The 15,818-nt window shown below is 34.7% G+C and overlaps 1 protein-coding gene across 1 annotated transcript in view; it reads right to left on the minus strand.

The window, feature by feature from the left end:
- The window catches only part of LOC133322534 (tyrosine-protein phosphatase 69D-like), a gene marked incomplete at its 3' end in the record, with an annotated part of 114,060 nt that overhangs the window by 31,295 nt on the left and 66,947 nt on the right, over nt 1–15,818 (minus strand). Inside the window, exons 3-5 of the mRNA XM_061531522.1 lie at nt 8,017–8,607; nt 7,763–7,939; nt 1,943–2,051 (exon numbers count right to left, since the gene is read on the minus strand). Of these exons, the coding sequence (XP_061387506.1) occupies nt 1,943–2,051; nt 7,763–7,939; nt 8,017–8,607 (877 nt within the window). The remainder of the gene's footprint in view (nt 1–1,942; nt 2,052–7,762; nt 7,940–8,016; nt 8,608–15,818) is intronic.

The following is a 15,818-nucleotide window of genomic DNA, read 5'->3' on the forward strand; positions in this document are numbered from 1 at the left end:
CATATTGAAAATTTAACATTTGGTTCCCTTTTAAGGGTAGCCTCCATATAACGGTACCCCCAATATTCAACATAATTGCTTCTAATTTTATATTAGCTATACTTATTGAGCAGAAAATCTCCCTAATTAATAATATCAATATTGACCCAAGTATTCGGATAGCTCCCATATATATCCCTTAATATTCGGTATTTGGCTGAAATTTTTTATTCGCCCAAGCTTCCAAATATCCCTCATATAATTTTTAAATCTAATCGGCAGTAATTTGGTATTTGGTTGTTTTATTTGGTAGAATGAATCGTACTAAAAGTATCTATATTGGTCCACTCTTTGAGGTAGCTCCCATATAACGGTTCGGTATTTTGGAGAGTTGGTTCCAGTGTGTCAACCAAAGTGGTAGTAATGTTTTATTTGGTCCAAATTTTCCCATAGAGTTGGTCTAATGTATTAAAAAGGCGCCATACATATTTGAAGTTCTTAACCCTTTTTCTAACCTGAGTGTCGGTACATTATTTTTAAAGAGCATGGACAACCTACTATCACATAGTGTTGTAACATTGTTCCCATATAAATGTCCCGACCGATTTAAGGAATCTACATATTAGGAGATATGAATTTTTCACAGAAAATGGCATCGTATATTAGTTTTCTCTGTGATACACATTTGTGGTATCGGATATATGCGAGGTGTTGTGTTTATGAGTTCAAAGGCATTGACCAACGATTGGGCATATAACCACCATATAATGGTGGTTATATGCCCATTTGATATTTCCCGTGCCACAGCAACATTTTAAGTACTTTAAAGAACAACGTGTCCTTATGGAACTATTACTATTCATATTTTAAGAAAAAATGATCTAGGGAATGGATCTTAGAATCAAAACTATTGCGAATATCTTCTGATTTTCATCCTTGGATTTGTCCCAAAATGTACGTGCATTCTATGGACAACGTGCACATACAATGATCGCGTGTACATTAAATGATATATTCTCAATTATTTTTTGAATTTTCACAAAAAACGTTTCAATACAATGTTAATCAAATTGGAAAAAATCTAAATTTTCAATAATTGACAAATGAAGGCTGAAAGGATTGATACGCTATCAATTTTTGCCCAAATATCACAAAATAACAACTACGACGTGGTGCAATCATAATAGCTCGATACTAAATTCGTGGAAATGCAAATATGCTTCATAATATTTTTTCGCAAATTTTTTTTCGGTTTTCGAAGGTTTTCACCTTTTAAACCTTCCCTGAACCTCCACGAACATTTGAGGACTAAGATAAGAAAAATCCGTTCAGCCGTTCTCGAGTTTTAGCGAGACTAACGAACAGCAACTTTTTTCAAGTCAAAGACAATCCAATTGATTGTAGAAAATTTACATATTTTGAGAATTTTCCATAACTGACAATTACATAAAGATATACGCTGTCATTTTCGACCAAAATATGTTCAAAAAGAGCTACGAAGAGATGAAACAATAAATGTCCGGTATAAAATGTGTGGAAATGCTAATATCTTTCAAAATATATTTTGCAACATTTTCGCGGATTTTTCTTAAAATGTTCTTTCATTAGAACCTTTCCACTTCAATTACAGACTACTAACAGAAAATTTAAGTCCAATCGGTCCAGCCGTTTCTTTAAAATAATTTTTGCAAGATTTTCGCGGATTTTTCTCAAAATTTTCTTTCATAAAAACCTTCCCACAGTAATTACCGACAACTGAAAACAATTTTGAGTCAAATCGGTCCAGCCGTTCTCAATTGATGCGTTAGTATACATTTTTTGGCTCCACTTTTATATATATATATATATATATATAGATAGAAGATATATAGATTTTAAATCACACTAATGTATTTTGACAAAAATTAACATACTGGATGATAAGACAAATTTGAAAGTATTATTTTACCGTATGATTTCTTACCTTTTGTTATCCATATCAATCGTTTGATTCTTAAATTTCCACGATACGTTCTTATTACTTGAGTAACATTTCATTGTTACGTTTTCGCCAATATTGAGGGCTTGGATTCCTAAAAAAGAAAAAAAATTATGTTATGAAAATTATGGTTAAAAAAGGTCGGCAATGGAATTAACCATTTGATTCTACGGAATTCTGACTGTGAAACGTATCGGTTGTGCTTTTTCAGTCAAGAAAATTAAAAAATTATAAACTAAAATTCAAATTTAAAAAAAAAAAATTAAAACAGATTTTCATTTCTGATTTCCCGAAGGAAACCTTTGAAATAAAACAAGAATAAGTACGTAAAACGCACTTGGCGCGGGTGCAAATGATGGGGAAACCTGCATCCGTTTCTCAGACGGTGGAGGCCTCCTGATACATCCTATTCGGAAACAAAAAAAAAAAATGAAAATTGACCTATCTAAGCATGATTTTAAAAATACAGGCAGATTGGATAGTCGTGTTAACTGTTCAAATAGGTTTTCCCTATTAGGCGATTTAGATATATAATGTTGATAAACACAAACTGAATCCACAATCCAAAGCTGATAAAAGAGATTCGTTTTGTCCACCTATATTCCTTCAAAACGTTAATATATGCTCTCTTATTGAACAGTTGAAAACGAAACACGTTCAATTTAAAATTAAAAACCAATCTAAAGTGAAATGTAAATTGTTCTTAAAAGATGCTTCAACTCCCCTTTCGTAGGGATCGCTAACACACCATAATCCGCATTATGATGGAATATGAGAAGGGATAGAAAACCAGCTACAGAAATCTACTTCAACAGCCAGTTTGTTATTATGTTGCATTATTAATTTAAAAATACAATTATATCAGATTTTATTAGTTTTATATTCATGAAAAAATCTACGTTAGAATACACAGAATTGAAATCAATACACATTTTACTAAGTGGATCTCCCATAGAATAATTTGTGCGATGAAAATCTGCGTATAATAGTTGATAATCGCCCATGTGACATGTTTCGAGAGTTTTTGAATTCCCATACTTTTTTAAATTCCCATGTTGTGCAAAATGGTGTGCTCAATTTCGAGCGAAAGTGCGGCTGGAAAGCTTAGCTGTGTTCAATATGTTACGAAATGTGTTCAATAAAAAAACATATGTTTCATTGGAATTTGCAATTTGTTTACCAACAAAATTAAGAAAAAATATGCCTCCTGGCTTATTAATTGCCCTGGTTTCTACCAGAAAAAGTCTAATGATACTGGAACGTGTTAAAATAAGCATTTATGGATATTTTGAGAGAAGTTGGTCCTTTCATACACAAGGGTACCATTCCCGAAAGCCTGCAGTTAGCAGCAAAGATTTCAGGCTGTTGGTGGGTTTCAGAGGGTAGTGGCAAATGATTCAAATATAAGTGTTGATCGCACACTTATGTGTAAAATATTGTGGAGATTAATGAAAGTCCTGGAAGACAAAGTGTGTGCAAGCTGTGGACAGCTGCAGACCAGGATCCAGCCATGATGCTTTTATTTGGCATAGGAGTGCAGCTAGGCAGCATTAACAAAAGAGGAAATGGTATGCAAAATAGTTGGCTTCTAAGAGACAGTGGTTACGCTTTAGAAACATTTTTTGACGCCCTATAAACAAGTGGAGCATGGATCTTGTCAACATCGATATAGTAAAGTGCACACATCTGCAAGAAACATTATTAAAAGGACTATTGGAAATCTTAAAAGTAGATTTTTTATAGATTCTATTTTTATTTTGATCATATGGTGTTTCAGTTGCCAGATTGATCTCAAAAATGTTACGCGCTGTTTTTGATAAAATAAGCCCTTTTTTATTTCTTTAATTTTACTATAAAAACTAATGTAAATACTTTATTTTTTAAATAAATATTGTAAAAACATGTTAAATATTACTTCAGCGTTCTTTTTTAACTTGTACGTGCTCAGAAAAACACGTACGATCTCATTTCGTTTTCAATCCACAAAGGTATATGTGCTCGAATTATATTCCCAATATTTTTTTTGGGAATTCGGAATGGAGCACACCAAATTTGGGAAATTGTTTCACATTCGAGCAAACTCGAAATGCAGCACATGGGCGAATATGTACTGGATCGAAAAAGAACATTTATTCTAATGGATGATATTTAACCTGCTAGTGTAAGAAGGCAACACAAAATCACTATTCCAATGTAAACCTCTCAGTGCAAAAAGGAGAAATTGTTTCTGCACTAATTCAATTTTATTGGAATATATTGAATATTGGGGATCACATACAACAGAGCCATATTCTAATATGGATAGCACAAGAGATGAAAAAAAATAAAATAGGACTTTTGCTAGTGTTCTTATTTAAAGGTTAACCCTGAGGAGAGGATAAAACAATTTATGGCTAATTACAAACATATGTCAAAGGATCAAACAAAGGCCGAGTGTTTGAAATTGGTAATGGATGTTCAAGATGAGTACTCTCCATAGAGGATTACACTTAATCACATTCAATGTTGGATCTCTTGTCAACATATGTAGAAAAGTCGAACTGAACATATTACTAGATCAGTATAAGGCTGATATAGCTTTTTTACCAGAGTTGCATTTACCATTGATAATAATGAGCTAGGGGTAGGTATAGCAATTACAAAAGGCATTTCATATATTTCATATTCCCGGTTTAAATTTTCCAAAAGCGTTTGTTGAAGTAAGGGTATGTGATTCAATTTATTTCCCTACCAATTTTGATTTCAGATGTATGTGTGTTGGCTTAACGTCAATTTTAAATTTTACAGAAAATGTTGATGGCTTAATAGTAGCAGGTGATTTAAATGCTAAAAATTTAGTTTGGGGAGATGAAATTAACAACTATAATGGCGAAGTATTATCAAATTGGCTTGATGTCGAAAATTTGAATGTGTCTAGAATTTGTGATTCACCTCCCACCTATCCAGGTGGTTCGTCACATTTGGACCACTATAATTAGTTGCAATTTACTAGGTTATCAAAATTATTCAACATGTACTTTGCCTACTTTTTCAGATCACTTACCTCTTAAACTTGAACTTCCCTTCCCACAATTTGATTTCATACTAAATATTCCTGATAACTATATTTCCTTCAAAAATACAAATTGGAGTGTATTTAAAAATGATACTGTAAATGTATTATTGAATCATTTCCCCCCAATTGACCGAAATTTATCAAACAGTGAAATTGACACTTTCATAGCGAGTTCGTAACAACCGTCAATTTTGTCGTTAAGATCCTTCCGAAGTTAATGGGCAAAGTTTAAAATTTGTAGTTTCGAATCATTTAAAGAAATTATAAAAATTAAATATGATTGGCAAAGAGATCTGAAGAAAATTTACTCTCGCACACTCGATAGGAAGCACCCGGCTATTTGTTAATATCAAAACAAATTCAGTTGATAAAAATAATTATTAAAGAACAAGCTGAATTAGAGCAAGCTAATATTTTTAATACAAAACATGAAAAAATAAAACCTAGACCTTGGGCGTACAAGCAGATCTACAAACTTATCGGGAAAATCAACAATCTAATTTAATTAAATTAATCTAATTTAAATAAATTATATTTCGGTAAATGGGCTAAATATTTCGGATAAAAATCGTCAACTAGGAGTCTTTAAAGATAATTTTACTTCAATTTATCAAGGTTCCCCTCCCAATAGAGACATATCGCACATAGATGACATTATAAACCGAATTATTTCTAGTGCACCTTTGATCGAGTTATGTCGTTTTTATAAAACCAGAACAACCCCTTCTACACATCTATGAGGTCTCTTGTTGAAATTGTGAAATTCATCAACAATAAGATGTCAAACGGTGTGCATAACATTTCAAATTATTTAATTTAAAAACTTTAATTTAGTGTTATTATGACATTAATTTACCTCAGCTGACATACATGAACTGTGGAGCACATATTAATTATCGAAATTCTAGTTGACAACAGATTTAGTTTCTACCTGCCGTCAACTTTTATTTTTATAAAAAATATCAAAAAATCAAAATATTATTTGCAGTGCAAATATTATTTATTTCGCTTGCTCTATAAACAATAATATTACTAACTATTATGTTATTTTATTTAAAATTTTAAGAAAAAATATATTTAAATTAAGAATTTTATTAATGGGTCGATTATGGAAAGCAACCAAACTCCAGTTGCGATTTCAACTGGCAACGCCACTGAAATAAAACATGACATTATGAATATCAACTTTTCTCAGTTTCCGTCGATAATACTGTTTTGACACTTTTGCAACTAGAAAAGTTATAAAAAAAACAAAAAATTGAATAGAATAGAATATTTCAGAAAAACGTATTTTAAGTGATGTTAGGCTCAGTGGAACTAGTTTTTGATGATGAAAAAATATTAGAAGGCATTTAAGCGATAAATCCAATTCATTAGAGCTACCATCCGTACCGTGAGTAGATGTTTATGTTTAGATAATTGTTCAATCAACTGCTCATGTTAGCTTTAAGGCGTATTTTCGGCCACCAAAAGATGCCGTTGTGTACTTATTTGAAGCATTCAACCCTGATTTCCGAAAAGTCCGACGGTCAACAGCAATTCCTCCTCTCTTAAAAGTGTGTGTAGCTCTGAGGTTTTTTGGCATGGCTCAACCCACAATGTCGGTGATTTTGACCGAAGTTGTCGGCTAATAGAGGAAGTGTTAGAGATGAGTGAGATGTTGAAACCCAACCTTCTGGTTCGATTGTAGTTTCAATTCTAATTTGTTTATGAAATATTCTGACTTATGTACTACATAAACTAATCTAACTTAGCCTATCTTAAACCCATAACAACTATCAGTTCTCACAGTGCACATGGGGGTTGCGTTCATTTGTTTACATCAAATTAGCGCACCAATATCTTTGTGTGTGGCCTTCTATTGATTCTTTATTATCAGCGCACACACACAGATCTTGTGACTGCATTGGCCACTTATCCTAAAACCACTTGAACATCATTTATGAAATGCATAAATGCGAAGTGATCATAAAATAAAAAGGATGAACACGAGCATGTTCATATTTTTATGAACATTCTCCCGGCCGGCAAATATTATTCTAGATATGTTGTGCCCGTGGAAACTGATTGCTTATATGGAGATGATTCTTATTCTAAACAGTCCTTTTTTCAATATGAATTGAACATTGAAAATACAGATATTGTTATAAGTAAAATATTCTTCTATGTAAATATAAAATTCTTAAAATTTAAGCGATGAGTTGTTTTGTAGTGGACTGTGCCGTTATCGCTCGCGTCATCATTTCCTATTTCCTTTGTCGTTATTTCTGCATCCTTCCCTCGCTTATGGATTGGCTGCAGTTGCTTAGATCTCGGCAGGTATCGGTGGGCTGCCTTCATCTTCACTTTTTTCAATCTGCATCTTAGCTTTAGAAAAGGTCTCAACGCTGCTAGATCGCTGCTCTTTCTGCTGTTGTAGATGTCTGGCGGTAAATGTGGTAGTGGTTGCGAGGTAGGCCTTCCCATTGGTCTATTTAACATTTGTACTAGTTCTTGATAGTTTGGAGGTTCACCTCCAGCAGTTGGTTGTTTCAGTGGAGCCATTTCCTTTAGCCTTTGCTTTAAATTTTTGTATCTTGGAGATCCATCTCTTGTTGCTGGTTGTGGGCTAATTGTTTCATGTCGAAGTTGTAAATCCGCTACTTTTCCGCAAACAACTTTTTGTGGTTGAGCTGCATTGCCACCTATTATGTCGCCACAAGCAGGGATCCTTCCCGGCATAACGTGCAGCGGAATATATGTCGGCTTACCGCGGGACGGAACCGATTGGTGATGTTGCTGCACCTCAATGATTTCGGTGTTTTGCATTTGTTGTTGTGTACTTGACCGATGGGATGGTGGTTGTTGATGATGATATACCACCTCTGTTGTTGTTGTAGCATCCTCTTGTTGTTGCCTTTCTTCTGCCTTTTCAACTATCTCCCCAGCTTTCGGTTTATCATATGTGGTTTGATTAGTCGATCGGTTCCTGCAGCTTGTCCTATAAGGCTTGGATTTGTGGTACCTCTAGCAGCACTTTGAGCAGCAGCTTTCTCCGCTGCCATTGTCGTGTTGGCAGAAGCCAGGTGAGCCTGTTGTTTCTTCAACATATTTGGAATAGTGTAGGTCATGCGTTTATTGAGGAATCGAAGAGAACCTTCATGGAAGCCACCACCTCCGGGTGGTGGCAAATTCAATAGAGCTAATGGATGGGCTCTGAAGCCGTGAATTCCTGGCGCACGTTCACCATGTAAAATGTGATGTATAATGAAGCCAGGTGGATCCCGTAAGTAGCTAGGTGGCCCAGATGGCTCATCTCGCTTACGCCAGTCCCATGGTCTACTACCAGTTGCTAATTTTTCGAGTACTTCCGGTACATCACATTTGTCCCCTTCCCACCAGGCATCTCGGCCGGATTCAGGATTTTCGGAAACCTCATTTTGGACCTCTTCAGCATCAGTGGCATGCGACGATGGTTCTGGTTCATCATTGGGACATTCACGTCTGACAAAATCACGTGCACGTCTTTCTGGTTCCAAAAGCCATGGTTCATGACCGCCACCAACCTCTCTTCTTTCCTCAATGAGGGCTGTCTCGTAAGCTCTTTCTCGCTCATCTTTCGAATAAATATCTCAAGGCTCGGCACGCATGCGACTATCACTGGAGGGATATTCTGAGGGGCTCATTTCTAGGCGTCGTGCAACATATTCATGATCTTGTAAGTGTTCCTCACGTTCCAGAATCGCATTGTTTTCACTTTCTTCCTTATATTCCTCTTATTCGGTTTTGATTTTACGCTTGGCTAGCGGTATCTCTTCTCCGACCTCTTCTTCATGCTCGTGGTGGTTTTCTTGATGTTGTTGATGCTGGGACAACCAAATATTTTGATTGCCTTCTTTTTTTCAACAACCTCTACTTCCATTCATCCTCCAATGTGAGGATCTGCCGGCGGGATTATGGACGCGTCTTTGGTAATCTTATTTTTGGTATGGAAAATCCCATCATGTCCATCCACGGTTGCATCTCTTTCATCAATATATCCCATAGCTCCTTAAGAGCCAGAATTTGCTCATCAATTGATCTTGACATTTTTTATTGTTTTTTTAGCTGCCTTTGTGTCTATTTCTTTTGATTTTCTTTTTGCCTTATTTGTTTTTTATTTTTGCCTTCTTTGGCTTTTCTATGAGCCTTTTTTGTTTTTTTTTTTTCTTTTTGATGAGCCTTTTGGCTTCTTTTATTCTTTGGTGAGCCCTTTGGCTTCTTTTATTTTTGATGAGCCTTTTTGGCTTCTTTTATTTTTTTCTGAGCCTTTTTGGCTTATTTTAATTTTTTTATAATAATATATATGTATGTATATATATTTTTAAATATTATTATTTTGATTCATTTGAGCCTTTTTCTGGATTTTTTTATAATATTTTCTCTTTTGTAAAAATATTATTTTGTTGTTTTATTTTTCATTTATTTGGCGGCCGCTGATTCTTTTTTTCGAAGGACCAATATTAAGAGATGAGATGTTGAAACCCAACCTTCTTGTTCGATTGTAGTTTCAACTCTAATTTATTTATGAAATATTCTGACTTATGTACTACATAAACTAATCTAACTTAGCCTATCTTAAACACATAACAACTATCAGTTCTCACAGTGCACATGGTGGTTGCGTTCATTTGTTTACATCAAATGAGCGCACCAATATCTTTGTGTGTGGCCTTCTATTGATTCTTTATTATCAGCGCACACACACAGATCTTGTGACTGCATTGGCCACTTATCCTAAAACCACTTGAACATCATTTATGAAATGCATAAATGTGAAGTGGAAGGTTAGGTAAGGTTTGGGGATGAGCAGCCACTTATGTGGCTGCAGCACTCTGAGACCGCTAGGTCCGTTGTGATCATCCACGAGAAGAAAAGAGATAAGGATAGATCTGTAGGGGAGAGAAGATTGGGGATATAAAGGGAGATGAGAAGCTTACAGAAAGATATAAAAAAGGTGAGATTGGATTAAGGTCGATGGCTATAGGAATAAGACAGAAGATGTGTTACGTATCAAGGTTGTACGTCCCTAACCACTTTAGGTTTCTAATTATGTGGCGCAAACAGGGTTTAAAATGCAGCATCAGAAAATATTAGCATTAGTCTTACAGAGCTACAGCTAAAAAATATTGACATTATGACTAAATCAGCAAACGGCCAGCTTTTTTAGTTCGTAGCATCCGTGCTAAGCACGCATTGCACATGTGAGCTTTTTTTGTTATGACTAATAGGCAGTACGACTACATATTCATATTTCGCTGCCGACGAATAATCAGTCGAGGGTTGTTTTTATGTTTATGTGTTGCCAAGGCAGAAATTAGAAAAATGGCATTTCATTTTGTGCGTTTTTATTTAATTTAAACTTGTTGCTTAGCAGCCACAGTCAAGGTGCTTAGTCTTCATTGTAAGCTTTGGTTGTTAGTTGCGTTGACAATTATGTTGTAGTTGTTCATTGCTATTTTGTAGCTGCTGACAAAATCAAGAAGCTTTAGTTTTGCTTGCTAAAATTATTCGTAATGTATTGCTTTTTGCTGCAGTTGTGCTTGGCTGTGCTGCATATTTTGAGGATGAATTTAGTTAGCAGTGCGGCAATTTTGTGTTTTTGCTATTTTGGCGTTAGCATTTTAAACCCTGGGCGCAAACAGTTCCACCACACAAGAGAACCATAGGATAGGATGGGCCTTACCACGGTGTTATACAACCAGTGTATAGTCGATGGTGTTAGCCCCCAAATTTTCCCAATGGAGTTATTGCATGCATAGAGTGCAATCATCCCTCTATTCGCCCGTTCCTCAACGTTCCTATTCCATCGTAGTGGACAGTCCAGGATTGTGCCGAGGTACTTTGCTTCGGGAAATAGATGAAGTTGCACTCCATCCAGTGTTGGTGGAGCAAAAACGCCGAGCTTACGCTACCTAGCAAAGACTACCATTTCCGTCTTTGTTGGATTTACACCAAGGCCGTTTGCTCTGGCCCAACGCGACAGCGTCAGTAAAGCTCTTTGCATAAGCTCCGAGATTGTTGACGGAAATTTTCCGAAAATCAATATCACCACGTCGTCCGCATAAGGTACAACTTTGATACCTTTCCCGTCCAGTTCCCTCAGTATATTATTAATTACCAATAGCCATAGTAACGGCGAGAGTACCCCTCATTGGGGTGTGCCTCTAGTTACCTTCTTCCTGATTTTTGTAACCCCCACTCTTGAATTTATAATTCTGCTGTTTAGCATTTTATCTATCCAATATGTAAGAGTATCAGCAATGCCAACTTCTTTAAGTGAGTGGTTTACGGATTCAAGTTTAACGTTGTTAAAAGCTCCCTCTATATCTAGGAAGGCGGTCAGCGTAAAATTTAATTCTCGTGCAGTGCAGATTCCTCAGAGTCTTGAGGAAAAATGATGATAAGCTAAAGGGTCTATAGTCCTTTGGTGAAATTCTATCTAGTACTGGCGATTTATACGCTTGGAATGTATTGACTGCCCATCGTATCTTATTTCTGTTAACCACCTTGCCAATGAGATCCAAATCCGGAGTCGGAAAAGGTTGAGTGTCATCACTTTCACCGTCGATGGTACCCATATCTTTGCAATCTGGGAAATGAGTCTCAGCTAGGAGATTAAGAGTCTCAGAACCTGAGTTCGTCCACGCTCCATCTTGCTTCTTGATACTTCCGATGGACTTTGGACCCTGGGATAGTAGTCTTCGAAACCTAGCAGCGTCGTTGACTCCTTCTATCGACTCACAGAAATTTATCCAAGACTTTTTCTTTGCGCCTTTTATCTCACTCTTGTATTTTTATATTATAACTAGCGGGCCCGGCAAACGTTGTCTTGCCTAGCAATATTGTTGATGTATAATTTTCGGCGTTCTACTTATATGATAGTTGATATTGAAAATTTAACATTTGGTTCCCTTTTAAGGGTAGCCTCCATATAACGGTACCCTCAATATTCAACATAATTCCTTCTAATTTTATATTAGCTATACTTATTGAGCAGAAAATCTCCCTAATTAATAATATCAATATTGACCCAAGTATTCGGATAGCTCCCATATATATCCCTTAATATTCGGTATTTGGCTGAAATTTTTTATTCGCCCAAGCTTCCAAATATCCCTCATATAATTTTTAAATCTAATCGGCAGTAATTTGGTATTTGGTTGTTTTATTTGGTAGAATGAATCGTACTAAAAGTATCTATATTGGTCCACTCTTTGAGGTAGCTCCCATATAACGGTACCCAAAATATTCGGTATTTTGGAGAGTTGGTTGCAGTGTGTCAACCAAAGTGGTAGTAATGTTTTATTTGGTCCAAATTTTCTCATAGAGTTGGTCTAAAGTATTAAAAAGGCGCCATACATATTTGAAGTTCTTAACCCTTTTTCTAACCTGAGTGTCGGTACATTATTTTTAAAGAGCATGGGCAACCTACTATCACATAGTTTTGTAACATTGTTCCCATATAAATGTCCCGACCGATTTAAGGAATCTACATATTAGGAGATATGAATTTTTCACAGAAAATGGCATCGTATATTAGTTTTCTCTGTGATACACATTTGTGGTATCGGATATATGCGAGGTGTTGTGTTTATGAGTTCAAAGGCATTGACCAACGATTGGGCATATAACCACCATATAATGGTGGTTATATGCCCATTTGATATTTCCCGTGCCACAGCAACATTGTAAGTACTTTAAAGAACAACGTGTCCTTATGGAACTATTACTATTCATATTTTAAGAAAAAATGATCTAGGGAATGGATCTTAGAATCAAAACTATTGCGAATATCTTCTGATTTTCATCCTTGCATTTGTCCCAAAATGTACGTGCATTCTATGGACAACGTGCACATACAATGATCGCGTGTACATTAAATGATATATTCTCAATTATTTTTTGAATTTTCACAAAAAACGTTTCAATACAATGTTAAACAAATTGGAAAAAATCAAAATAATCAATAATTGACAAATGAAGGCTGAAAGGATTGATACGCTATCAATTTTTGCCCAAATATCACAAAATAACAACTACGACGTGGTGCAATCATAATAGCTCGATACTAAATTCGTGGAAATGCAAATATGCTTCATAATATTTTTTCGCAAATTTTTTGTGGTTTTTCTCACCTTTTAAACCTTCCCTGAACCTCCACGAACATTTGAAGACTAAGATAAGAAAAATCCGTTCAGCCGTTCTCGAGTTTTAGCGAGACTAACGAACAGCAACTTTTTTCAAGTCAAAGACAATCCAATTGATTGTAGAAAATTTACATATTTTGAGAATTTTCCATAACTGACAATTACATAAAGATATACGCTGTCATTTTCGACCAAAATATGTTCAAAAAGAGCTACGAAGAGATGAAACAATAAATGTCCGGTATAAAATGTGTGGAAATGCTAATATCTTTCAAAATATATTTTGCAACATTTTCGCGGATTTTTCTTAAAATGTTCTTTCATTAGAACCTTTCCACTTCAATTACAGACTACTAACAGAAACTTTAAGTCAAATCGGTCCAGCCGTTTCTTTAAAATAATTTTTGCAAGATTTTCGCGGATTTTTCTCAAAATTTTCTTTCATAAAAACCTTCCCACAGTAATTGCCGACAACTGAAAACAATTTTGAGTCAAATCGGTCCAGCCGTTCTCAATTGATGCGTTAGTATACATTTTTTGGCTCCATTTTTATATATATAGATAATTATTCTTATAATATAATAATATTTATTATTGAAAACCCAAGTTTTAATATTTCTTCATACATAAAAACTCGAGTGGAACAATACAATTTTTTGTTTCGACTAGTGGAACACTATGATTTTTAGTGTTCCGGCAAGTGGAACACTACGATTTTTAGTATTCTGGCCGCGTTATACTTAGATTATAAGTGTACCAACTTGCGGAACACTACAACTTTCGTTGTGCTCTGGTACAGTAACACTAAAAAATATTGTAATGTTGGTGTATCGGAACATTAACGACAAAAATATTTTAGTGTTTATGTACCTGGTACGGTACACTACGATAGCATACCGTTTATTTGCGAACACTGTTTATAAACCAAATAAGTGGCGTAAAATAATTCTGGGAAATGTTAAAATCTTTCATAACATTAAGCAAATAAACAAAAAATTCACCCTATTTCAGCTTATAGAAATCTGAATTGTCAAAACTATTAATCTTTTTAGATGAAAAACCAAATAATATAAATGCTGGTGTCTTGAACGCTTGATATAAAGCATATGGGGACATATTCGATATAGTTCGAGGATCCAATATGGGAACTATAATGATTAACTCCGCTTTCAGGTGCATAAACGATGGTTCAGCCACTTTCAAAAATAATATTTTCGATAATTCTTTTGGTTCGGTTTTAGACTTCATATTTACCAGCCACCACAAACCAATCCTAATAAATATAGGCAATGTTACGCCAAAAAACCAATATTTTTTTGCGAAAAAACATCAATCACAATCTATCTAATCTTAAACTTGGTACCAATATTATACTTGAGATTAAGAGAGGCAGCTGAAAAGAAATTTCAGAAATATAAAAATAAAGAAAACGCTCTAAATGCAATCTAGGCTACGGATTACCAAAGAATTCTTTTGCTATATTAAAAGTTGCAAATCCTTTTTCGAACTCACACTGCCTCCAAGTAGTCTCCAGAAAACAATGAAGCATACCTCCGACACTTGATTGTTCCCTCAAGTGTGCTGAATGGAGAAAAATTAAAATAATAGCCATACCTAAGAGGGATAAAAATTGAGATGTCATTACCAACGTTAGGCCAATTGCCCTTATTTCTGTACTTGCGAAGATACCTCATGGAGGAACAAAGGCTAAATGAATGCATAGAAGACAATAATTTACTTCCGCTAAGATCATACGCATATAGGAAACATATATCAGTCTCAACATGCATTAACAACATTCTTCACACAGTAAATACACTAAAGGAAAAAATGCAAAAGTTATACTTCTCTCAATGGATGTGTCGAAAGCGTACAAATGTGCCGATTAAAAATGTTTGGTAAACATTCTAATTCCAATAGAATACCTAATTAGATTATGGATTGGTAATTTCCTATCCAAACACATTCTTTACATGGGTAACACTAACCTGGAAATATACAATGGTATCCCTGCAGCTTAAGCCCAATATTTTTCAATATATATACACTAGGACTTCATGGTGTAACTGATAAAAACACGACACTATTTCATATAAATAAATAAAAATCTTGTAACTACGGTCAAAAGTATAAAATTTCTGGGAAGACACGATCATTTCTCGTCAGAGTTGCCCAGACATACAAGGGGTTGTCATTGTCTTTAAGATCTTTTAATTTTTCATTATACACATTCCGAATGAAACTTTTAGAATATTTTGTTATAAATTATTCTTAATGTTTCCTATAAATATAAAAATATGCCACCCTATTTATCAATTTATGATCAATATTTTTAAAATTTTTGAGTAGTTCCGATCCCTAAAATGTTAATATTTTCAATTAATTTAATTTTTTTTAACAATAACATGTATACAAACTATAAATATGTTAAAAGAGCTAAGTAGTTCCGACCCCTCAAATTAAATTTGTATTGCCCAATAATGAGTAGTTCCGATCCCTAAATTGTTAATATTTCCAATTACTTTAATTTGTATTCAACAATAAGATGTATGCAAACTATAAATATGTTAAGAGAGCTAAGTAGTTCCGACCCCTCACATTAAATTTGTATTGCCCAATTAATGTTAATATTTAAGAA

This window comes from Musca vetustissima, unplaced genomic scaffold (genome assembly GCF_032173495.1).
Source record: "Musca vetustissima isolate MV318-11 ecotype Yass unplaced genomic scaffold, APGP_CSIRO_Mvet_v1 utg28238, whole genome shotgun sequence".
NCBI lineage: Eukaryota > Metazoa > Arthropoda > Insecta > Diptera > Muscidae > Musca > Musca vetustissima.